This window comes from Aspergillus ruber, assembly GCF_000600275.1.
Source record: "Aspergillus ruber CBS 135680 unplaced genomic scaffold scaffold00003, whole genome shotgun sequence".
Classification (NCBI taxonomy): Eukaryota; Fungi; Ascomycota; class Eurotiomycetes; order Eurotiales; family Aspergillaceae; genus Aspergillus; species Aspergillus ruber.
In genome coordinates, this window is record NW_024467299.1 from 742980 (window position 1) to 763937 (window position 20958).

At 49.2% G+C, this 20958-nt stretch overlaps 9 protein-coding genes across 9 annotated transcripts; 4 read left to right on the forward strand and 5 right to left on the reverse strand.

Annotated features, from left to right (window-relative positions):
* Positions 1–127: 127 nt before the first annotated feature.
* Positions 128–916, reverse strand: EURHEDRAFT_408929 (uncharacterized protein). The gene has a single exon (XM_040780950.1). It carries the CDS (start codon positions 664–666, stop codon positions 412–414), a length of 255 nt encoding a protein of 84 aa, XP_040642263.1. The 5' UTR covers positions 667–916; the 3' UTR covers positions 128–411.
* A 338-nt stretch (positions 917–1254) lies between these two features.
* Positions 1255–1827, reverse strand: EURHEDRAFT_408932 (uncharacterized protein). The gene has a single exon (XM_040780951.1). The coding sequence runs from the start codon at positions 1605–1607 to the stop codon at positions 1449–1451; it is 159 nt and encodes a 52-aa protein (XP_040642264.1). The 5' UTR covers positions 1608–1827; the 3' UTR covers positions 1255–1448.
* EURHEDRAFT_217285 (uncharacterized protein) lies at positions 1569–2245 on the forward strand. Its single transcript, XM_040777989.1, has 2 exons — positions 1569–1871; positions 2017–2245. Exons 1-2 carry the CDS (start codon positions 1730–1732, stop codon positions 2166–2168), a joined length of 294 nt encoding a protein of 97 aa, XP_040642265.1. The 5' UTR covers positions 1569–1729; the 3' UTR covers positions 2169–2245.
* A 2837-nt stretch (positions 2246–5082) lies between these two features.
* EURHEDRAFT_545245 (uncharacterized protein) lies at positions 5083–5508 on the forward strand (the record flags this gene model as incomplete). The annotated part of the gene is made up of 1 exon (XM_040787442.1): positions 5083–5508. A coding segment is annotated over one exon (384 nt), but the record flags the coding sequence as incomplete, so codon positions are not given.
* Positions 5509–6622: 1114 nt separating this feature from the next.
* On the reverse strand, positions 6623–7750 carry EURHEDRAFT_374650 (elongation of very long chain fatty acids protein; the record flags this gene model as incomplete). The annotated part of the gene is made up of 3 exons (XM_040778662.1): positions 6623–6948; positions 7004–7286; positions 7343–7750. The coding sequence occupies 3 exons, from the start codon at positions 7748–7750 to the stop codon at positions 6623–6625; spliced, it is 1017 nt and encodes a 338-aa protein (XP_040642267.1).
* A 1677-nt stretch (positions 7751–9427) lies between these two features.
* Positions 9428–10815, forward strand: EURHEDRAFT_528481 (cytochrome c oxidase subunit VI). Its single transcript, XM_040787064.1, has 4 exons — positions 9428–9788; positions 9971–10016; positions 10167–10284; positions 10353–10815. Exons 1-4 carry the CDS (start codon positions 9589–9591, stop codon positions 10469–10471), a joined length of 483 nt encoding a protein of 160 aa, XP_040642268.1. The 5' UTR covers positions 9428–9588; the 3' UTR covers positions 10472–10815.
* A 429-nt stretch (positions 10816–11244) lies between these two features.
* On the reverse strand, positions 11245–12626 carry EURHEDRAFT_447949 (glycosyltransferase family 15 protein; the record flags this gene model as incomplete). Its single annotated transcript, XM_040783702.1, has 4 exons — positions 11245–11401; positions 11461–12079; positions 12135–12398; positions 12479–12626. The coding sequence occupies 4 exons, from the start codon at positions 12624–12626 to the stop codon at positions 11245–11247; spliced, it is 1188 nt and encodes a 395-aa protein (XP_040642269.1).
* A 163-nt stretch (positions 12627–12789) lies between these two features.
* EURHEDRAFT_217783 (putative gamma-tubulin complex component GCP5) lies at positions 12790–15785 on the forward strand. The gene is made up of 2 exons (XM_040777992.1): positions 12790–12978; positions 13031–15785. The coding sequence occupies exons 1-2, from the start codon at positions 12904–12906 to the stop codon at positions 15623–15625; spliced, it is 2670 nt and encodes an 889-aa protein (XP_040642270.1). The 5' UTR covers positions 12790–12903; the 3' UTR covers positions 15626–15785.
* A 101-nt stretch (positions 15786–15886) lies between these two features.
* EURHEDRAFT_408936 (phosphoribosylformylglycinamidine synthase) lies at positions 15887–20477 on the reverse strand. Its single transcript, XM_040780952.1, has one exon. It carries the CDS (start codon positions 20101–20103, stop codon positions 16009–16011), a length of 4095 nt encoding a protein of 1364 aa, XP_040642271.1. The 5' UTR covers positions 20104–20477; the 3' UTR covers positions 15887–16008.
* Between the last annotated feature and the right edge of the window lie 481 nt (positions 20478–20958).

The window sequence follows — 20958 nt, forward strand, 5'->3', positions numbered from 1 at the left end:
GCGTTTTCAGCCCCGGCCCCAAGCACAGCGACAGCAGGGCTGTGCGAATTTATCATTTCTTCCACTTAGCCACAGTCGCCGTAGCGCTTACTACTCATTATCTTGGTAATACTTTGCTTTCTTCGGTGCTATGATGAAAAGCATCGCCTCCCAGAAATACGAGACCCGAATCCAAAGAGGCCTCTCGAGGCCCCGGTTATGCATCACGCGTGAGTTAACGTACAGACAGTCGGTCTGGAAGCAATCGTCGAATGAAATCAAGAATGAACCTTCCTCCGTTACATGAATCATTCTCCTACAGAGAAACAAGCATATACAATGCATAGACACAGACAGCAGAGCAGAGCATGCAGGATACATACAGACGGCAGAAGTTCGACGTGTCTACGCGTCGCCTGTCGCTCCAGCCTTCTAGATTCTATCTCTTCCGCGTGAGACCTTTACAAGTGCAATTTCCACAATCTCGACACAGAACTCGTATACAACCTTATGGCGAACCTTAGTCGCTCCTTGCGCCTGACTGTCGCAGTTTGGAGGGGTCACATTTCTCCTGATTCCCCAGATTATCTCCGACCTATCTGATAGCGATAGTCTAGCCCGTATGGGCGCAAACCTCCCCAGTCCAGTATCGCTTAAAAGAAAAGTAACCAATAAATCTGAGTTCATGGCATCTAGGCACGCCCCGCAAGCTGGCCTGTCAAACCTGTCATCCGTTTAATCCGCAGCAATCGGGCCCAAGGCACTTATACTAGTTAATATACGAACCGTTGAAAAACGAAACGACCAAAGAAAACCAAAATAGCAGGTCCCGGCCGAAGCGGCATAGCGGCATCGAGTCTCCACAAGGTACTATCGACCGTTTTCCCCGAGCCGGGACTAATGCAAACCGTTGATTCGGTATGGAGTCGATGGCCCGTACATGCAGGATTTTTTATCATCGGGCCTTTTATTGGCCGGGTAGACTGTGTCAATATGGGTTGAATGTTCTCATTACTATACCGCTATTTCAAGTCTGCATGGGTCGTATGAGGGCGTTGGTCATTTCCTACATCTTCCGTTTAACGGCTGAAAGTGCCGGCTAAGGAATGCGACTCACCGAAAGAAAGAAAACCGGATTCTGGACTTCTAAACATTGAGTACTTTTGTGGGTACTTACTTTGTATGCAGTATGTCTGAGGTGAGTTGTTCTATTCGCCATTTCTCCGACTGCAAATGGCCGTATCAAGTAACTGTGAATTCATATGTAGAATGTTTTCTCCTCAACAAAACAAGATATTCAGCATTCTCCTTCGGTATCGGCCTGTTTCTGCTCTTTCATCAGCGGACTCCATCTCCATCGGAAAAGCCTTCATAATAATACGAGTATGCGAGATTCAGCCGGCCCTCCTCGTAATCCTTTGCCTGTAGAAATCTATTTGCCGAATTCGTGTCCAGAAATGGTCGAAGACCTACCATAGCATCAACGAAGTATTCCATGAGGTTGACCTCTCGCTTGATCCACGTCTTTGTCTCTCTGTAAGAGCGTCCTCCGGGAGGGCCTGCGCAGAATCGAAACCAATCCAGAACACTCTATCTTTCTCCTCCGAATCGCCAACAGATATCATCATATTTCTCGGGTACGCATCGGCGTGGTAAGCCCTCGCTTGATTAATTTCATAGAGGATGCTGTGGGGAGTATGCAGGCGTTCTTTGAATAGTTAAATAGGTCTATGTGTTGCAAGTTCGGGATATGCTCAATCAGGACGGTGTTTGGAGGCAGCTCATTCTCAAGAAGCATGTGGGGATTGGGCCAAACAGCTGGTTGGATTCTCATAATTGTTCCATGGAAACCAGGAGAACACCTCGCTGGCAGAAGCCTTTTTCTTTCACGAGTTAGTATGCTCTAAATTCGCGGGTGAACATATCCTTTCCAAGGAATTTAGAAACCCACTTGCATGAACCTCTGTCACGGAACTTAAAGGGATTATCAAAGGTATCAGTAATGAAGACGGTTAACTAACCACTTTCATCACACAGGCCTTTTCATGCACGGTGATTTTGGAGACAGCAGGGTACTTGGACTCTTTGAACTTTTCAAGGTCACATTCGAAAGTCCTACTTCGTTTATTTTATCAGCCATCGTAGCCTTAATATTATATCAAAGAATAAGACAGGCAGATAGAGAGTAAATCAGGTTTTAGAGACTTTGTTTGGGCTTGGTTGTGGAGATTGTTAGGGCAATGTTTTCTATTGTTGTCATAGTGGCAATGCAGTACATTATAATACCAGTGCTACCTGAACCAAGCAAAAAGAGAAAGAAAGAAAAATCAATATCCACCGACCTATCCTTCATCCAATAAGCACCCCAGAAAAAGCACCACGATGCTCTCTATAGAACTCCAAGACTGGAAAGCCGGTTTTCCAACCAATGCCCCCGAGTTCATCACCCCCTCTGAATGCTCCTGCATAACTTGCAACAAGCCCAGCAATAATCCTTACCTTATAATACACAACATATCTCATGATTCTGCTGAGGTCTGTTGGTATCGGGAGGAATATGACATACACCAGGAAAAGATATTCTAAAGTGTACAAGAGCAGGTTCTGATCGCAAAGTCACCGCAGAATACGCTTGGGGTCCTAAATGTATTTTCCATCATCGCGCCTTTTGGGAGTTTACGGAGTGATGACAAGTGTGGGGGACTTGGGCCGTACAATATAAATGGGACCTGGAGCATTTGGGGGGATATGAAATTGCTGTTTATGAAGCAGACAGATGAATCGTATTTTTCAGAAAAGATTGGCTGAAGGCATGGATGAAAGGAGGTATATAGATATTATTGACCGGCTGCGTGTTGGGAATGCGTGGTGGCTTGTGGCATCTGAGAGGAGTGTTGAGGTGATTATTGCTTTGGCAATTGATAGTGAGAAGGAGAAGATTGTTTTTGGACAATGGAAGCATGTTGTTGGTGACGATAGGAAGTCTGTTCCAATTAAGACCCAGGAGGTTGTTATCACGCGGAGCGGCGATGGGAAGGTCCAGGTCACTGGGCCCGTTTATTATCCAGTTTCACTATCTCTGTTGGTATGTTTTTTGAAATTGAGAATGAGGAGAATTTAGAATATACCGCAGCTCACTCGAAGGAAATTTCTCAGCTGGCATGGGATTTTCAGCAAGAGGGAATCTTTTGAGAAGCCGTTGCTGATATAACTGCTAGTCCTCGCCCTGTCTCAATTGCTCCAAGCTATATAGGACCAATTCTCTATATAATTGTATGGCTGGACGTTATGGGTTTTTTATATGTCAAAGCAAAGTTTCGAAGCGGATGTACCGGGAAGACCAAGACTGTACTAGATTAGGGCTAGAAGTGCAGTAAAATAACCTAAATAAATCGGCCTGGAGGTTACGATATATCAACATAAAGCTTGTACATAATATTTGAATTAAATTTAGCCTGTGTATTATAGTATACACTAGTCTTTCTATATTAGCCCTTTTCCCTTTCTATTATATCCATATTCATGCTATATCGTAGAATTCGTGAGCCTGATGTTCGGAGTGAGATCTCGATTAGTCTTCTAAGGACCAGTTCTGGTCATCGGCTGCCAATGCCCCCAGATACCATTGTCCAAGCAGGATTGTGAGTTGTGGGTGCGCGGGATTCCGCTGCTTGTTCATGGATGGAGTCAGACCTCCAGGTTGCCAGCATCATCAAATCTCTTAATTGCAATCAACTTAAAACCTGTGATTAAACCCGTACCTTGAGTGCTGCAAAATCAAGCAATAATTGGCCCAGGGCGAAGCTTGTCGAAATTCCGTTTCATCAGTAGGATTGGGGCCATTATGGCGGTCGAGGAACCGTTTGTACGAAGAATTTGAGATCCCCAGCAGCTCGGTTGGAAATAATCCTCCCGGGAAGAGTCAGGTCGTAAAGCACCATATCAGGCTGAAGATTGTCAGAAGTCATTGCTGTGTGCACCGACATTATAGGTAAGGGCTGTCAGGCCTGCAAGCCCTTGGCTAGCGCTTATGTGGGAGAAGCCGCAGCGAAATGCCCGTATGATGCCCGTATAATGCGATAGGTGGCTATTTGCTTCAATACGTGAACGTATAGATGTTCCATAGTTGATCGCCCTCGGGATACATGTGCACAGGATCGCCCGTGAGTGTTGCTCTAGTCAATACTCCACCGAACTATTGCAGGATCTCTGCGGTATTAAATTTGTCCCAGTGATTTACATCAGTGATATCATCAGTTTCATAATGGTCATTTCGAGTATTCTAGGTAGATTCACTATAATAAGTGATGGGCAACGGGAAAAAGCCATGTTAAAGATATTCCATCAAGCTGACTTGGTTCTTTATCTTGAACAAAATGCTTTTAATATGTCCGTCAGTAACTGGAATAAGTCGGTAAGAATTGGAAAAGCTGTCATGGTTAGCTATTGAAGGGCTCGGAATAGCCATAGAAGCTGGTAAATACTCTATCTACCTGGAAAAAGACGCCGTCTAGTATGGGCAGTGAGTGATATGAAGCAAAAATCATCCATCAAGCACCTTTACTGCCAGCGGTAAGTATGTGACTACGTTACATCCTAACTAGGTCTATAGCAGTTAGATTCATAGATTGCATTGGATGGCATGTTAACGCTTTATGTTAGCTATTTCTGGCAATAATAAAATTCCAGGCTTTCAATCTAGTCTCTAGTTAGGGTACCTTAGCGGTGTTTTCTGCCTTGGGCATATGTAGAACGACACTTCTTCCACCGAATCCACCCTCTGCGCCCTTCTTTCTTACATATCTTACAAATAAACCTCTCTCATATCAGCTAAATATTAGAGAAAATGGCTATTGCTACCGACGTCTACTGAGATTAGAGAAATTGGACCATCTGATGTGATCTTCCTTGAAAAGCTCAGAGTCCAAGTACTCCTGCTGTCTTAAAGTTGCCGTGCATGGAAAGCCCTGTGTGATGGAAGCAGTAATCTAACTAACTCTGCTTTTTGGTAACTGATCCTCTAGTCACTTCTTCAAGTATCACGATAGATATCCGCCTAGATAGTTTCATAAACACCGTGAGAGACATGTTCGTCCGTAATGTACCGCATACCAGCGCCTGCAAGCCAAAGGGTTTTATAAACAAGTAGTCATTCCCGATTTCTACGGAACGATCACGAAAATCCAACCAGCCCTCTTGCCAGATCTGCACATGTTCCTTGGTGACAAGCTACCTCCCAACGCCATCCTGATCAAGTACATCCCAAACCTGCAACACATAGACCTATCCAACTACACAGGATCGCCTGGTCAAGATTCGCGTATTTTCTACGAAATCCACAAGGTGAGTGTCTATCAAGGTGATGCGAGACTAAGGAGCATGATCGTGTTTCCGGGAGAGTCGATTGGAATACCAAATAGAGTGCTCTGGGTGGATTTTGATTCCGCGCAGACCCTTCCGGAGGACGAGCTACTGTCAAAGAGATAGGAAACGTGGATCGTGCGAGAGGTCAAAATCATGGAACAATTTGTTGATGCTATGGTATGTTATCTGTTTATTCCTAGGTGCGGTTTTGACTGACAGGTAGTCTGTCTCCTGCAGCCTCGGGATTATGAGGGTAGGCCCAATCTCGCGTACTCGTACTGTTATGACTGCTTCTTTGACAGTGTTCCAAAGGAGGATGTTCAGTGCGTTCTGCACTGAATGGGGACTTTTTTGCCGGTTGTCTTCTCGATTAACATGCGGGTTAGACTTGTATGAAATAGAAAGATAATGTTTATTCAACCCATGTCAAATGCATTAACCACGCCTGCCACTACCGTCAAAAATAAAAGTACACAACCGGAATGGCAGCTATAACATTCAGTTATTATTACTATAACTCCAGAGTATATTTGATCAATGCAGGACTGCTGATCATCGGTTCGATGCCGAAATTTCTAGGGCAATCTACATGAGGCCGTTCTCCTGTACATGCATCTTAGTTCATTTACCCAAAGGGACTTGCCTCACTCCTGAATTTCCAACTGGAATGGGGGGATCGTCCCGGGGCGTCCTTGACAAATTAAATTAAACAGAACATGATATATTTGAAGCCTCGAAGCAAGGTAGAGTACACATAACCGATTACATATACGTTTGCTATCATCTATAAATGCTACACTCGAATAAAAACAAAAGGACCGCTGCCAGCAGCCCGAAAAAATAAACAAAGAAGACACGAAGATGAAAATAAAAGAAAAATACAGGCTAGGAAGCCGTCGACTCGAGCAACCTTCCTAAAAGAAGAGAAAAAAATCACCGCCATCTTCCGCCAAAGCTTTCATCCTCACTGTCACAATAGCGCCGTGCATGCCCTGGTCGCGAGACAGAAAGCGACCAGTATCGTAAGGTTCGTTCATTAAACAATATAAATATGTAGTCACCAGAAGAGAAACCGAAGTGAAGAGAGAGAAAGAAGTGGTGCTCTTCGTGGTCTTCGCACCCTTTGAGCAAAGTTTCCGAGGGCCACCGACAGAGTAGCAGATGGCCTCGGGGAACGTTTAGATTAGGATTATGCTGTGCTCCTGTCACTATTCCTGTCAGGAGGTGCGACTGGGCAAGGTGAGCCACACGAGCCAACGTTCTACCCACTCCATGGCGTTTATGCCTTGCGAGAGCGGGTGACGGGACCGTTCGACCGGCCGGTGGTCGTCGCGTTCTTCTCACCAACAGCGCTACCGACAGCGGGGATCTCAGCGTTCCTCATCTCAATCAGAGACTGGCGGCCAGTGTTGCGGCGAGGGCGACCAGCCTTAGAGGTCTTGTTGTAAGTGGCAATGTAGAACGAGATGAACAGGACGAGGTAGGAAGTGATGATGATCATTCCGGCGAAAGCAGCGAATTCCTCACCAGCGCACTGGCCGGCGTTGGGCATCCAGGGGAAGTAGGTGCTCGTGAAGTAGGTGTAGGAAGCGAAGTAGATGAAGCCTGCGGGTTCTGATTAGCAAAATTCTCAACGTCATGTTGCATCACGGCTACTCACCAAGGTCAATGACGAACTGCAGGATCTGCAGACGGGTGATCCATTCCTTCCACCAAATGCGGACGCCACGAGCACTCTGGAAGTAGTACCAGTACATCACAACGTGAACGAGAAGGTTGATGGTGATGGGGACCCATTGCACCGCAGTCAAACCAATAAGCTGAGTGTAGCACAGAAGAGCGGTAGCTCCGTGGTGGTAGGTGTGGAGGAAGGTCAGAGGCTTCTTCTTGAGGAACAGGAAGACGGTGTCGATCAATTCGAGATACTTGGTCAGGTAGTTGAGCTAGCTCCATGTTAGCTTCATTCCGGACTCTCGATCAGAGCGGTGGTATCCCTTACATAGTAAATGATAATGAGGGGCTGAGTCCAACCACCATTGTAATCACAGATAGCGTAGAAGACACCGTTTCTCCAGATCGTAGGCAGCAGCTGTTCAATGAACAAAGCCAACAAAGTCCCGCTGATCAGAGTCAAGTAGAGGTTGTGGATCATGAACAGTGTGTTGAGCTTAAGCGCCGGGCGGCTCTTCATGATTTCGCGACCTCCGAAGATAATTATATAGTAGGCAACGAGCATGACACCGGTCGACTCGATGGTCGAGAAGGGAGTCTCGCCGCGGACAAATTCGAACTGGCTCGCGGGATAGCCCATGACATACTCGAACGCCTTGTCGAAGATAGGCCATAGCTGAATGCCAAACGGCCGATCAATCGTCGGACGATAGTCCTGCAGGAACTCGAGCGCCATTGTGAAGCCGAATTGACCCTTTACCGGTGCGAATTCAGGCAAACAGAAAAAACGCGACAGCTGGAGCCCCCGGGAAACGCGGGCAGGGGAGGAAGGGGAAGAAGGGAAGGGAACGCTTCGAGAAGCAGCAAGAAACGAAGAAAAAAGAGGGAATGGAAGGAAAAACGCGATAGAGAGAGAAGAGAAGAGAGGAAGAGAAGGGGAAAAAAAAGAGAGCAAGGAGAGGCCGACGAGAAAGTCGAGATATTTCTTTCTTCTTATTCTCTGCGTGTCGTTTTTGGAGAGGACAGTCTGACCATCCAAAAGGGGTCTAGTGTCGGACGCCGCAAAAGGGGCAGATGGCACTAATCCATTTTCGGACTCGGGGGATCATGTGCTATTCCGGGCTTCCGGTTACATTCAGTCTTCTTATACACTACACTATTCTATGCAGAAAAGTACTCTACTCTCTATGGCTCTCCACACCCTTTTCGATGTACCCCAGTGTCAATGGCATGCATAGTGCACCATCGTTGCTGTTGTGCAACAATCCTACTGCAAACCACACGCTTGCCATATGGGGTAATTTTCACATGCACCGCAAATTGAAGCTTACCAAATTTCAGTCTCAGATCGCCCTCATCTTGATACAACAGTATCTACTTTTTGCGATTCATTCAGTCCTGTCAATGATACTTCTTGCCGGGTTTGGCTGACCGGAGCCAATCAATCTCATTTTTGGGGTCTTGCGCTCAGCTACATTGTCCCAATCGGCCAACGTGAAACATTGTTGGGACAGATCCTAGCCCTATTAGGTTTATTGGCAGCTGATAAACGCAGTCTCGGTAGAATATTGGTGAACTCAGGGTCCCATTCCCCGGAAAGTCCCCGGGAAACCCAGAAAACAAACCGACGACATTTTTCGACTGCCGATGGTTGCCGTCTGGGGCTTTTTCTCAATATCTAGTGGACTGCTCTAACACTGGTGCATTCAGTTCCACTCCCCGAACAATGCTGATCTGGGGATGGTTCATCGTGTACACGAAAGGGATTATGATCTACCTCGCCGATTTGCTGGTTCAATGTGCCACCCATACGTTGCATCTCAAGCATTATACAGTTTCTTACGAAGTTGTGTGAGGGTGCAAACCGTACTTTAAGTTATAAGCAGACTGTAGAGGCCTATGTCGTTTGATTGGTACAACTTGAATGGTTGCAGTAAACCTACATACATTTTTGCGGTTATCAAACCTCGCCATCGACGGTAGGCTTCTAAGCCCCCAGGTGCTCAACAAATTATTATATAGACTAGAACAAACCTAGCTTCAATTATTATCGACCGTTGGATGGCCTAAAATCTGTACACGGGCCTCTGGACTCGTGGCCCGGGGTTGGACATAGCGTAGAATATCCCGAGAGGCTCGATCGAGACGAACCTCGGTACTTGGCTGCTACACCTCGCAATGCTATCATTGAAGACTGCATTGCCTCGCTTTTCATTAGTAATATGTTGTTGACATCTCTGGAATACATCGTTCATGGTGACTGTTCAGCCAATCAGAGGTCAGTTCAGTCCATCTATGACCCAACCAATCACATCGCACAAATAGAAATCATGATACTGTGAGCGCCTTAGGCACCATTAGTTCGGGCATCCACGGGAGCCGCAAGCATAAAATCCTGAGGCACCAAGGCATCAACAACCTCACACCATCCGCAAAAACCTAGCGCAGTCGGTTGTTCCCTCTCTGACCTCAACCTCGCCAAAACGGTCTTTGCTCCCCGTCCTGCCATTTCCTTCCCCCCTCCGCCGTCCGCCCCAGCACGCCCAATCTGTCCTGACCTAACCAACTCTCGCAATGGCCTCGACTTCTCTCTTCCGTCTTGCGACGCGCGCCGTCCGCCCCTCCAGCTTCGTCAGAGCTTCCCAATTGCCCCGGTCTGCGTCCCGGGTGCAGACCCCCGTGGCTCTGGCTATCAACCGCCCCGGCTTCAGCACCACCTCGATTCGCCGCTCCGGTCAGCACGATGATGAGACATATGAGGAGTTCTCTGCCAGGTATGCAGTCACTTTTCAGTGAGCCATTGAGTGAGGGAGGGGGATTTGCTTTGCGGGAGTTATCGGGAGTGAAAGCAAATCGCAAATGGTTTCCGCACTTCCTTCCTCTCCGCTTGGCTATAAATACTTTCTGGGGAAGAAGATACCGTACCAGGATCATGGCATTGACTGCTCAATGATAGATTCGAGAAGGAATTCGACGGTGTCCAGGATGTTTTCGAGCTCCAGGTAAGCTGAACCGACCACTCGCACATATGGAAACACGGTTCTTTTTATGTCGAATAGTGTGGTCACAGTTCGACATCCTTGCTAGTGTCCTGTCACCAAATCACATCTGGAACGAGTCATACAGTTAACATGCTCTTTCCCTGCTTCTAGCGTAACCTCAACAACTGCTTCGCCTACGACCTTGTCCCCTCCGTTGAGGTCCTCACTGCTGCTCTGAAGGCTGCCCGCCGCGTCAACGACTTCCCCACCGCCGTTCGCGTCTTCGAGGGTGAGTCCTACCTCCCCTCTCTAGCACAATTCTCCTCGTTGAATAATACTCACCATACTTCTAAACAGGTGTCAAGGCCAAGGTCGAGAACCAGGAGCAGTACGAGCAATACCTCCAGGCCCTCGACACCCTCCGCCAGGAGCTCGGCGTTGCGCTCCGGGAAGAGCTCTACCCCGGCGAGCAGTAAACATATGCACATGCATGTTCTCGCTCGCTTCGTTCCATAACATATCCCACTTCCCTTTTCTATTTAGAACCTCGGAAATCTTTCCTCAAATGTTCCGATTATCGTCATATCTATGAAGATAGGAAAGCTGTATACATATTCTAGAAATGCAGTTGGGTGGAGTTAGGGCCCCCCATCCTTGTTTCTTTGCTCCTTTTGTTATGTGCTGTGATTTCTTACCCGACTCAAGTAACGGGGAAGGAAAAAAAATAAGTGATGCAGATGTGGTTTCCTCTTTCTCGATCTATATCTGTGCTTTTCTAGAGATCTGAATGGCATTTACCTGTACTTTGTATGCTGCCTAGACGATCGATTTCAAGTACCCTGTTAACATATCAAATGACCGAATGTAAAAGTTGAAATTGAAATATGGACATTCAACAAACACATCATAAAAAGCTAGATACATGGCATCCACTGACCCGAAAATACAATTTGATATACTAATAGTAGCTAGAACGGAACGAACAAGAGAACAGAACAGAAAAGGAAAAAGCCCATCCACGTCCCAAACGCCGCCTATGTTTGTATAGCTTTCAACAGAATAGGTTATTCTCATACACGCTGGGTATAGTTGGTCATGACACTGACATCCGCATCGCGATGCTGAGATAAGAAAAAAATTTGAGTAGATTCATGTCTGATCGGATCAGAGAAGCCGGGGGAATTATCCAGCCACTGTGGTGGGGGTATTGTATTCGGAGCGGAGGGAAAGATGAGTGTATCGGCATCTCTTAATGCGTCCCAACGTATCTGAAATAGTTTGGCCGGCAGTCTTCCTTGGCCAGGAAGGGTTCACCGTCGTAAAATTTGCCAGGAGTGCAGCCGGAGCACTTGGGAGAGTTGGGGCAGTTGAAGTATGGGGTGTGACGGTATCCGATGTCGCGGAACCTGGAACATGACGAATCAGTACTATATTAAATGAACTTTGAGGTCGGATCTCAACTCACCAGTGAACCTTGGCCGCATCTTCAAACAGACCCAGAGCAATCGAGTGAACCGGCGCATCACCCCACCTCTCGTAAAAGAATCCACCAGCACGGTCCAGGTGCTGGAAGTACGCCTCGTACTTGTCACTCCGGAAGAAATCCAAGTCACCGATCTCAAAGTTCGACCAAAAGTGGCAGGTGGAGTAACCGTTAGCATCATTAGTGTGGTCAGGCCGCAGCTGGTCATCCGTCAACCATTCCATCATGTTGTTATCAGCAACGTAGGAGGGGTTCGCAGCAATGAACTTCTTGGTCTCCGGCCAAAGCGTAGGGATACTTTGCGGCGCATCAAACAAATTGATGGTGAAACCGTATGTGGTGTTGCGGTCCTCCATGTACCGGAAAACATCATAGTCGACATCGCAGAAGTACTGGACCTTAGGCTCCACACGCCAGTAGTAGCGGTAGTCCTTGAGGATCGGATGCTTGTAAAACATGCCACTGTTCCAGCGGCACATCAAGTGGTAGGACATCTTGTCACTGTATTGGATGCCCTGCTCCTTCAGTATCTCCGCAGATTCATAGAAGAGGTCCATGTCGATCCAGTCGGGAACCGACCAGTGATCCTTGGGGATTTGCTCTGAGCGCGGCGTTAGAATATCACTCCCTCGCTTATGTAAGTCTCCAGATCGTACCATAGTAAACCTTCGCCTTCGTTTCAGCCTTTGTCCGCCTCTTGAACTCCTCCGTGAATGGGACGTCGTTGAAGAAGATCCAAGGGTAATTGAACTTGCTGTTCCAGGTCCGTTCCAAGTCGCGAATAGTGGGAATCAAGTCGTCAAGTTCTTCGTTCCGTACGAGGGAAATGAGCGCGGCGTTGGTGCGAGCAGAGTCGGCGCTGTTGGGGGAGTAGTCGCCGTCGCCCACGTGCCATAATTGACCTTGGGGCTCTCCAGTCGCTGATAGAACAATTCTGTTAGTACGATATCGAGCCACGGATCATATGGCAGCCTGAAGGAGGCAAGGGAACTCGACGCACGTTCTAAGAGAGGGTCCGACTTCATGCCATTGTATGACCTCCCCTGGCCGACCAGAGGAGTTGGGCCCTTGTTAAGTTGGAAGATAAGGAAGAGACACAGCACAATGGACGCTGCGCCCAGCATGCGAATGGGTCTTGCAACAGCCATCTTGACTGCGATTGTGGACAGACAAAAAAAAAGGGAGTGTGAGGAATAAGCACTCAACTACAGAAGAGTAGCCTCAGGAGCCGCCACAAGGAGAGGCGGCCTTATTTAATGCCCTTTTCCTATTTGGGACTAGCTCCGGCAGAAACAACACGTCAACCCACCGCCCGCGCATCCAGACCGCGTCACCAATACGACTACAAGTCATTCTATTATCGACAAACTGATTATATATTGCAGGAATGGGTGTTATGTGCACTGATAACAGTGTATATTCACCATGGCACACGCAGCCAACATTAGCGCGTTGACCGACCAGCTAATTGCGGCAGTCACAAAATCCCCAGACCAAAAGGCACTTCTATCTGTCGCTGTTTTCTGGACCTGGCGCGGCTAACCTTTTGTAGAATATATCGCGCTATAAGAATCTTAAACGCCGTATCGAGGAAATTTTCAAGGCTCGTCAGTATGGGCGGACGGACCAGTTTGCAGTTGCGAAACAGCTAGAAGGACTACAGGAGAAATTCCAAGTCCTGAATAGAGACGAGTTGGCGACGGACCTGCGGTCGTCTCTAGTCGAGTTGGATAACTACCGGAGCCCATGGTTTCCGGAGATCTTATCCCTGTTCCTGCAACTCTCGGACCGTCCGGTTCTGCAATCGCAACGGGATCAAATCGTGACACAGAAGCCTGTACAAGTCGAGGAATCGCTTTCTTGGCGCGAAGTAGATCTTGCTGGAGCCGCATACTGTGATGAAGAGGATATCTGGGAAGACGTAGACTTTCGTGCTGGATCTTCGGAAGACGACATCTCATCAGTATCCAGTGAAATCTCCGTTCCCCGCATATTGCCTCAAGACTCGATAGCACTGGATGAGGAGTATGTGATCCCGGATGAGGTGTTCATGCCGGGAGAAGATGGCGGTGTACTCGTCACCATTAAAGACATCCAGTTTTGGAACCCCGAAAACAATACAGCGCTATCTCACAAGGGAAACTATTCTCGCCCTGTTACTGAACTTCAGATTGTGAGAGAAACTATCTTCATGCTGCAAGGCCTTCCCACGTCTCTATTCCGGCGTTCCGGCGACAGCGTCGAGGTAAATCGCACATATGCGCTTGCACATTCCTCGAATGAAGCACTGTCGTATTTATTACAGTCATTTAGCGCCATAGGGACCCAGGTTGGTATATTGAGGAAGTTCATCACCGTCCCTCAAACCATCGCCTATGTTCAGAGTTTCGTTCGCGGCATCGAAGACCTTTTACGGAAGTTTGACGCCTTTCTGTCAAAAGCACAGACGCAATATCTTACACCGAGGTCGACAGTCGCAGTAAGCTTACTAGAGCTGCTGGAAGTAGTCAGGCGTGAGTCAAGAGTCCTTCTGAGCCTAGTGGGTCTTGTCTCGACCATCAGCCATGATGTACAGACTCAGTCTGTGCGGTGTCTTGATCTACTATACGATTTGGTATGCATGACACAGGCCGTTGGCAATGATAATGAATTCCAGTCACTTGCAGAATTATTTTTCTTCTGCTTCAAATCTTATATACGTCCCATCCGGCTCTGGATGGAAACGGGACAGCTGGATTCTGTGGAAGAAACCTTCTTTATCCTTGAGGACCACAAAGATCGCGACCTACGAACTCTCTGGCATGATTGGTATACGCTGGATGAAGCTTCTAGGCTGCCGAATGCTCCCAAGTTTCTCCATCAAGTTGCTCGCAAGATCTTTACCACTGGGAAAAGCATGGTCTTTCTGCGCCATTTGGAGGCCATTCCAACGGACATAGACCGTCTAAGCAAAAGTACACTAACGTTTGAAGATCTATACCCTCAACATTCCTCATCGTCATTTGCTTTGCCATTCTCCGTGCAACTGGAATCATCATTTGAAAAGCTCATTGACGCAAACCATTCCATCACTTCAGACTGGCTGCAAGCAGCCCTCGACCAACAATGCGGGCTATGGACGTCTCTTCAAGCCCTGGATTACATATACCTCGGCAAAGACATGGGCATCACAGGGAACATCGACAACAAAATCTTCGAATCCATCGACCGAGGAAAAGATGCATGGAATGACCGCTTCTTGCTCACAGAACTGGCCCAGCACGCGTTCAGCGCTTTACCCTTGATCGACCCGTCTAGAGTCATAGTCCGATCTTCCAAAGTCTCACCGCAAGACCTCGACGTCCAAAACAAATCCGTCAAAATGTTAAATGTGCTCTCATTCGACTACATCCTCCCTTGGCCGGTAGCCAATATCATCACAAGAGACGCCATCTCCACATACCAGCGCATCTCCACATTCCTCATGCAGATCCGCAGAGCCCAACACGTGATCGTGAAACAACGCCTCCAGTACAGCAGCAATTCCGCTGAAAAGAACTCCGATAGAACGCACAACGTGTTAGGCTACGCCGTCCGACATAGCATGCTCTGGTTTCTGAATACACTTTACGGCCACATCGTTGACGTGGTCATTTCGACCACGACGACCGCAATGCGGAAGGAACTTTCGTCGTCGAAGGATACTGATGCTATGATTGCAGTTCATCGCGCTTATATCTCATCAATGGAAGACCAGTGTCTGCTGTCGAGGAACCTCGTCCCGCTCCATGAAGCGATTATCAACACTCTAGATCTCTGCGTCCGCTTTGCGGATATGCAGGCGGTGTGTTACGGTGATAACCAACACGATCAATCGCGGAGCAATAAGCTTTCCCGGAAACAACACAATGAGAACCAAAGCGATTCTGACTCCGACTTCAATGAGAATGAAGATGAAGATGATGATCTTGACCAAGGCAACACAACTCGCACCGTCTCTGCAGGCACACCGTATCCGCAGCAGATCCGTTCTCTGAAGAATGAATTCGACCGGTCTGTTGGCTTCCTGACGGCCGGTCTGAAGAGTGTGGGACGTGTTGACGGACAGCCTAGTTGGGAGATATTAGCAGAAAAATTGGAGTGGAGGAAGGAGCGCGAAGCATTTTAGCTGACGTGACTAGGAGTTTAACGGTTATGTATGTTTCAAGGCGTCTACTGGGATATGGGGGTGGCTATTCATGATTGTTAATGTCCATGGGATCTAAAAATATTACAGAGAAATTTTACAAGTAGCATTTAATGACAAAATGCTTAATTGAAATAATAGTAAATTGATACTAGCATAAAAGACATGATGCATAAACCATAAGACATTCAGTTTAATTTTTCAGTTCCAGCCCATCCAAAAAAAAAAAAAAAAAAAAAAAAAAAAAAAATCAAAGTATAGACAACGCAAAATGGCAAAGAAAGATATAAAATGGGTCCAAGGAACACAACCGTAGAAAAGGAGAAAGAAACCGCCCTCGACTTTTCAGTGGTAAAGCACTCAATCTAGCCAACCCATCTCCTAACACTGAAGAACACACGACCCCAAGGACCAATCTCACCCCACTCCTTCGCCTCTTCCGGCAAGTACGACGCAATACCGTTCATGACAGTCCGCTCGGGGTGAGGCATGATAGCCAGAACACGGCCGTTAGGCGTACGCACACCGGCAATACCCTCGGGGCTACCGTTGGGGTTATATGGATACTTCATGGTAGGCTTGAGAGTGGCATTGTCAACGAACTGCACGGGTGCGAGACCATCGTGGACGAAAGATTCAGCAGTAGTCGAGCTAGACGGCGCGAACGAAGCACGGCCCTCACCATGAGCAACAGCGATGGGGAGCGCGGAGCCGTTCATGCCGTGGAAGAAGACGCTGGGGGTTGACGGGTCGGGGTCGGAAACGCGGACCATAGCTACACGGCCTTCGTATTGTTCAGAGGCGTTACGCTCGAAGCTGGGCCAGTTGGCTGCGCCGGGGATGAGTTCCTTCAGGCGCGAGAGGAACTGGCAGCCGTTGCAGACGCCCAGGGCGAAGGTGTCGGGGCGTTCGAAGAAGGATTGGAATTCCTTGCGGGTGTTTTCATGCAGTAGGACAGATTTGGCCCAGCCTTGACCGGCGCCCAGGACGTCGCCGTAGGAGAAGCCGCCGCAGGCGGCGAGACCGGCGAAGGTAGAGAGGGAGACGCGGCCGGAGATGATGTCAGTCATGTGCACGTCGACGGCGGAGAAGCCGGCCACATTGAAGGCGAAGGCCATTTCGGCCTGGCTGTTGACACCCTGTTCACGGAGGATGGCGACACGGGGCTTGCTGCTGAAGGGCGACCACTGGGAGAGACTAGTGAGGACGGGCATGGCGCGGTCCTTGGGGTCGAAGGTGGGCTTCCAGGAGAGACCCGGGTCAGCGTCGTCAAGGATGTTGGTGAACTCCTGGTCGGCGCAGGCGGCATTGTCACGGATCTTCTGCATGTGGTGGGAAGTGGTGGCCCAGGTCTGCTGGAGATTCGCACGGCTGTTGCGGTAGAGCAAAGTCGCACCCTTGTAGATGGCGAGGTTTTGCTTGGACTTCTCAGAGACACGTCCAATCTTGTGGATCAGACCGCCAGGCGGGCCACAGGTGGCGAAGCAGGAGCGGAACTGCATCTCGTGCTTCTTGCGGACCTGGAACACTGCTCCCAATTCCTCAGTGAAGAGGGTCTCGACAACCTTGTGGCTGTCGGTGGTAGGGCAGATGTTGTCCAGCATGACCTCAACACCGCAGCGACCAGCGAACATCATCTCTGCGAGGGTGGTGAACAGACCACCATCGGATCGGTCGTGGTAAGCGAGGATAATGCCAGCCTCCTGCATAGTCTGCGTAGCGTCGAAGAAATCTCTGAAGATATCAACGTTGCGAACGTCAGGGCACTCGTCACCAACCTGGTTGAAGACCTGAGCGAGCGCGGAACCGCCCAACGTCTTGCGGCCGAACGAGAGGTCGACGAACATAAGAACGCTCTCGCCAACATCCTCAACACGCTGGAGAGCGGGAGTCCATGTCTTGGTGATGTCACCAACGGGTGCGAAGGCGGAGACGACAAGGGACATGGGGGCTGTGACTTCCTTGGCTTCTTTGGTGGCCTCGTCCTTCCATTTCATCTTCATGGACATCGAGTCCTTTCCAACCGGAATGCTGATACCAAGCTTGGGGCAGAGGTCCATACCGATGGCCTCTGCGGCCTCGTAGATTGCGGCACCTTCGCCAGGGTGGCTGCTGGCCGACATCCAGTTGGCGGACAGCTTAACTTGGCTCAGACGGTTGACTAAGTCGGAAGCGGCAATGTTCATAAGCGACTCAGCAACAGCCATCCGAGCGGAGGCACCGCCAGAAATGAGAGCCAGGTTCGGTCTCTCACCCATGGCCATCGCCTCACCGGTCTTCATGCCGGGAAGCAGCGAGGTGGCAGTGACTGAGACATCAGAGACAGGAGTCTGCCATCTGCCAACCATCTGGTCACGGGCAGTGAGACCACCAACAGTTCTGTCGCCAATGGTGATCAAGAAGGACTTGGAGCCGACTGCAGGAAGAGACAGAACTCTGTTGACAGCTTCGCCAAGGAGTTCTCCGCTGTTCCCAGCCAACGAAGGCAAGTATGTGGTAAGGCTGGCATCAATGGCGGGCAGCTTCAATTTGCGAGAGTCCACGACCCTGGTCATCTTTGGTGGCTTACCAAAGAGGACGGACAAAGGTAGGTCAATGGGCTTGGGGTACTCGGGAGAATCTCTGTCGAGAAGAACGAGTCTCTGCTCTTCCTCAGAAGTACCGCCTCCACGACCGACGACAGAGAAGCCGCAGCGCTCACGCTGGGCAATAGCAGTGAACTTGTTCATGCTGTCCTCACCAATGGCCATAACATACCGCTCTTGGGCTTCACAACACCAGATCTGCATCGGACTCATGCTCTTGTCAGTGTTGTCAATTTCACGCAGCTCGAAGGTAGCGCCCAGACCCGAGTCGTCGATCAGTTCAGGAAGAGCGTTGGACAATCCACCAGCACCGACGTCGTGGATGAATTTGATGGGGTTGTTTTGTCCCATGGCGACACAGGCGTTGATGACTTCCTGGGCTCTTCGCTGGACTTCGGCGTTGCCTCTCTGCACACTAGCGAAATCCAAGTCTGCAGATCCTTCGCCAGAGGTGATACTAGATGCAGCACCACCACCCAGTCCGATAAGCATGGCAGGACCACCCAGGACGACGAGGAAAGCACCAGGCTTCACAGCATCCGGCTTCTTGATGGCGTGCTGAGGTCTGACGGTACCGACACCACCAGCAAGCATGATAGGCTTGTGGTAGCCCCTGAGCTCCTTTTCACCGTTCCCGATATCAAGCTCAGTAAGCAGTGTACGGAAGTACCCAGCAGTGCAAGGTCGTCCAAACTCATTGTTGTAGGCAGCGCTTCCGATAGGAGCTTCCAACATGATGTCCAAGGCACTTGCGATGTGGTTAGGCTTGCCAACGTCAAGTTCCCACGGCTGCTTCAAGCCAGGAATCAAGAGGTCGGAAACACAGTAGCCAGCCAATCCGGCCTTGGGCTTCGATCCGCGTCCAACTGAACCTTCATCACGGATCTCTCCACCAGAACCTGTGGCGGCACCAGGGTAAGGAGAGACTGCTGTAGGATGGTTGTGAGTTTCAACCTTGGCCAAGAAGTGAACCAGCTCTTTGGTGTGATTCCACTCTCCGGTGAAGGAATCAGGGGCCCACCATGCGGCATCAGAGCCTTCCAGCACGGCTGCGTTGTCACTGTAGGCACTGACGGTGTGATCTGGGTGTTTCTTGTGGGTGTTCCGGATCATAGCGAAAAGACTGTTCGGCATTTCTTGTCCATCAATTACCCATGCGGCGTTGAACTGCTTGTGGCGACAATGTTCCGAATTGACCTGAGCAAACATGAACAGTTCGACATCGGTAGGGTCGCGGGCGATAGCACCGTTGGGACCGTAAGCCTCTGCTAGGTAATCAATTTCCGACTCTTCCAACGCCAATCCCAGCCGCTTGTTTGCTTCCTGTAGAACTTCCTTGGGGGACTTGTCGCTTCCGTGGAGCTGGATTGTTTGGAGGGGCTGGCGAGCTTGTTCGGAGAACATCTGCTGTAAATTGGGTTCATCCTGACTGATAATCTGTGTCATCCGGTCGTGCAAGACATCCTGGTATCCAGGCTTGAAGTCTCCGGTGTCAGCACGCAAACACGAGATCTTCATACCTCGTTCAATGCGGTTGACGGTGTTGCGCAAGCCGCAGACGTGGGCGATAGCGGTGGCTTGCGAACTCCATGGGGAAATGGTGCCTGTCCGAGGGAAAATATAGAAAATGTCAAAAGGACCCTCTTCGGCACTGAAGGTCTCTGGGATATCCGTAATGTCGCCGTAGCGGAGGAGCTGATCCAAGGTGTTCTTCTGGTGTTCGTCTAACGGCTGCGAAGCATGGACATAGTGAACCCACTGAGTCCGGACCTCACGGGCACCGATGCTTGCTGCAACCGCACGGCCCCGAGAGCGGGAGAAGGCGACCGAGCCCGGGAGGGCCAGAAATGTGTCGTTACTAGTTGTAGCAGCCATCGTGAAGGCGCACGAAGGCCTCTCTTTTTTCGACTTTTTTTTTCTCCGGCGGCGATCAGACGTCCGACGGGGGTATCGGGAATGGAAAGGGAAGGGTCGACTCGAGAACGAAACAAATCAATCAAGTAACCCAGAGCTGATAGAGAATGAAACGGCGTGTCTTGAGCACAATATTAACTGCCACAAGACAAGCACCGTAGGCGTTGGCAATGTCCAGACAAAGTGAAGGTCAAAATTTCGCGCCCACTCGAAGCCCCGCGCTATCCCGCTTCTGGCTTATCTTATCATGCACGTGACATTGCCGGACAAACCTTTTACCATTTGCCTTCGATTGCCCTTTTGGTGAAAGGGCGTCGAAGAAAGACGATAGGTTGATAGTATGTTTGTTTGCCATGGTGTCTGCTTGTGGAAGGAATAAATGCAATAAGCATTGTTGAGCCATTCGGAAGGCTGTGCTAAAGAAGTGTCAGGTAAGCATGGTCATACATGGTGCCATTCATGAATGTATATTTCCGGCTTTACTATGGGAGGAACTAGTGGAACATGGACTCTTGGTTTGGCTTTTGATCTGCAAAGAGCGTGCACACGACATTGACATGCCAATTCACGGAATTTGGTTCGTACTCTACATACGGTATGCATCCAAAGCACTACTCCGTGCTTTAGCCGCGTTCAATCTTGGGTTCCACGACAGACAGTTGATGAAAGTGGATGCATCCCCTAACATAGAACAGAACCATAAGAAAAAGAGGACAGAAAACGGCACACACGCCATGAGTACTCAACTTGTGTCTGGAAGGACTTGGCAAGATGGAAACTCGGCGCATGCACGGAGTCCATCCCGAACGCATAAAG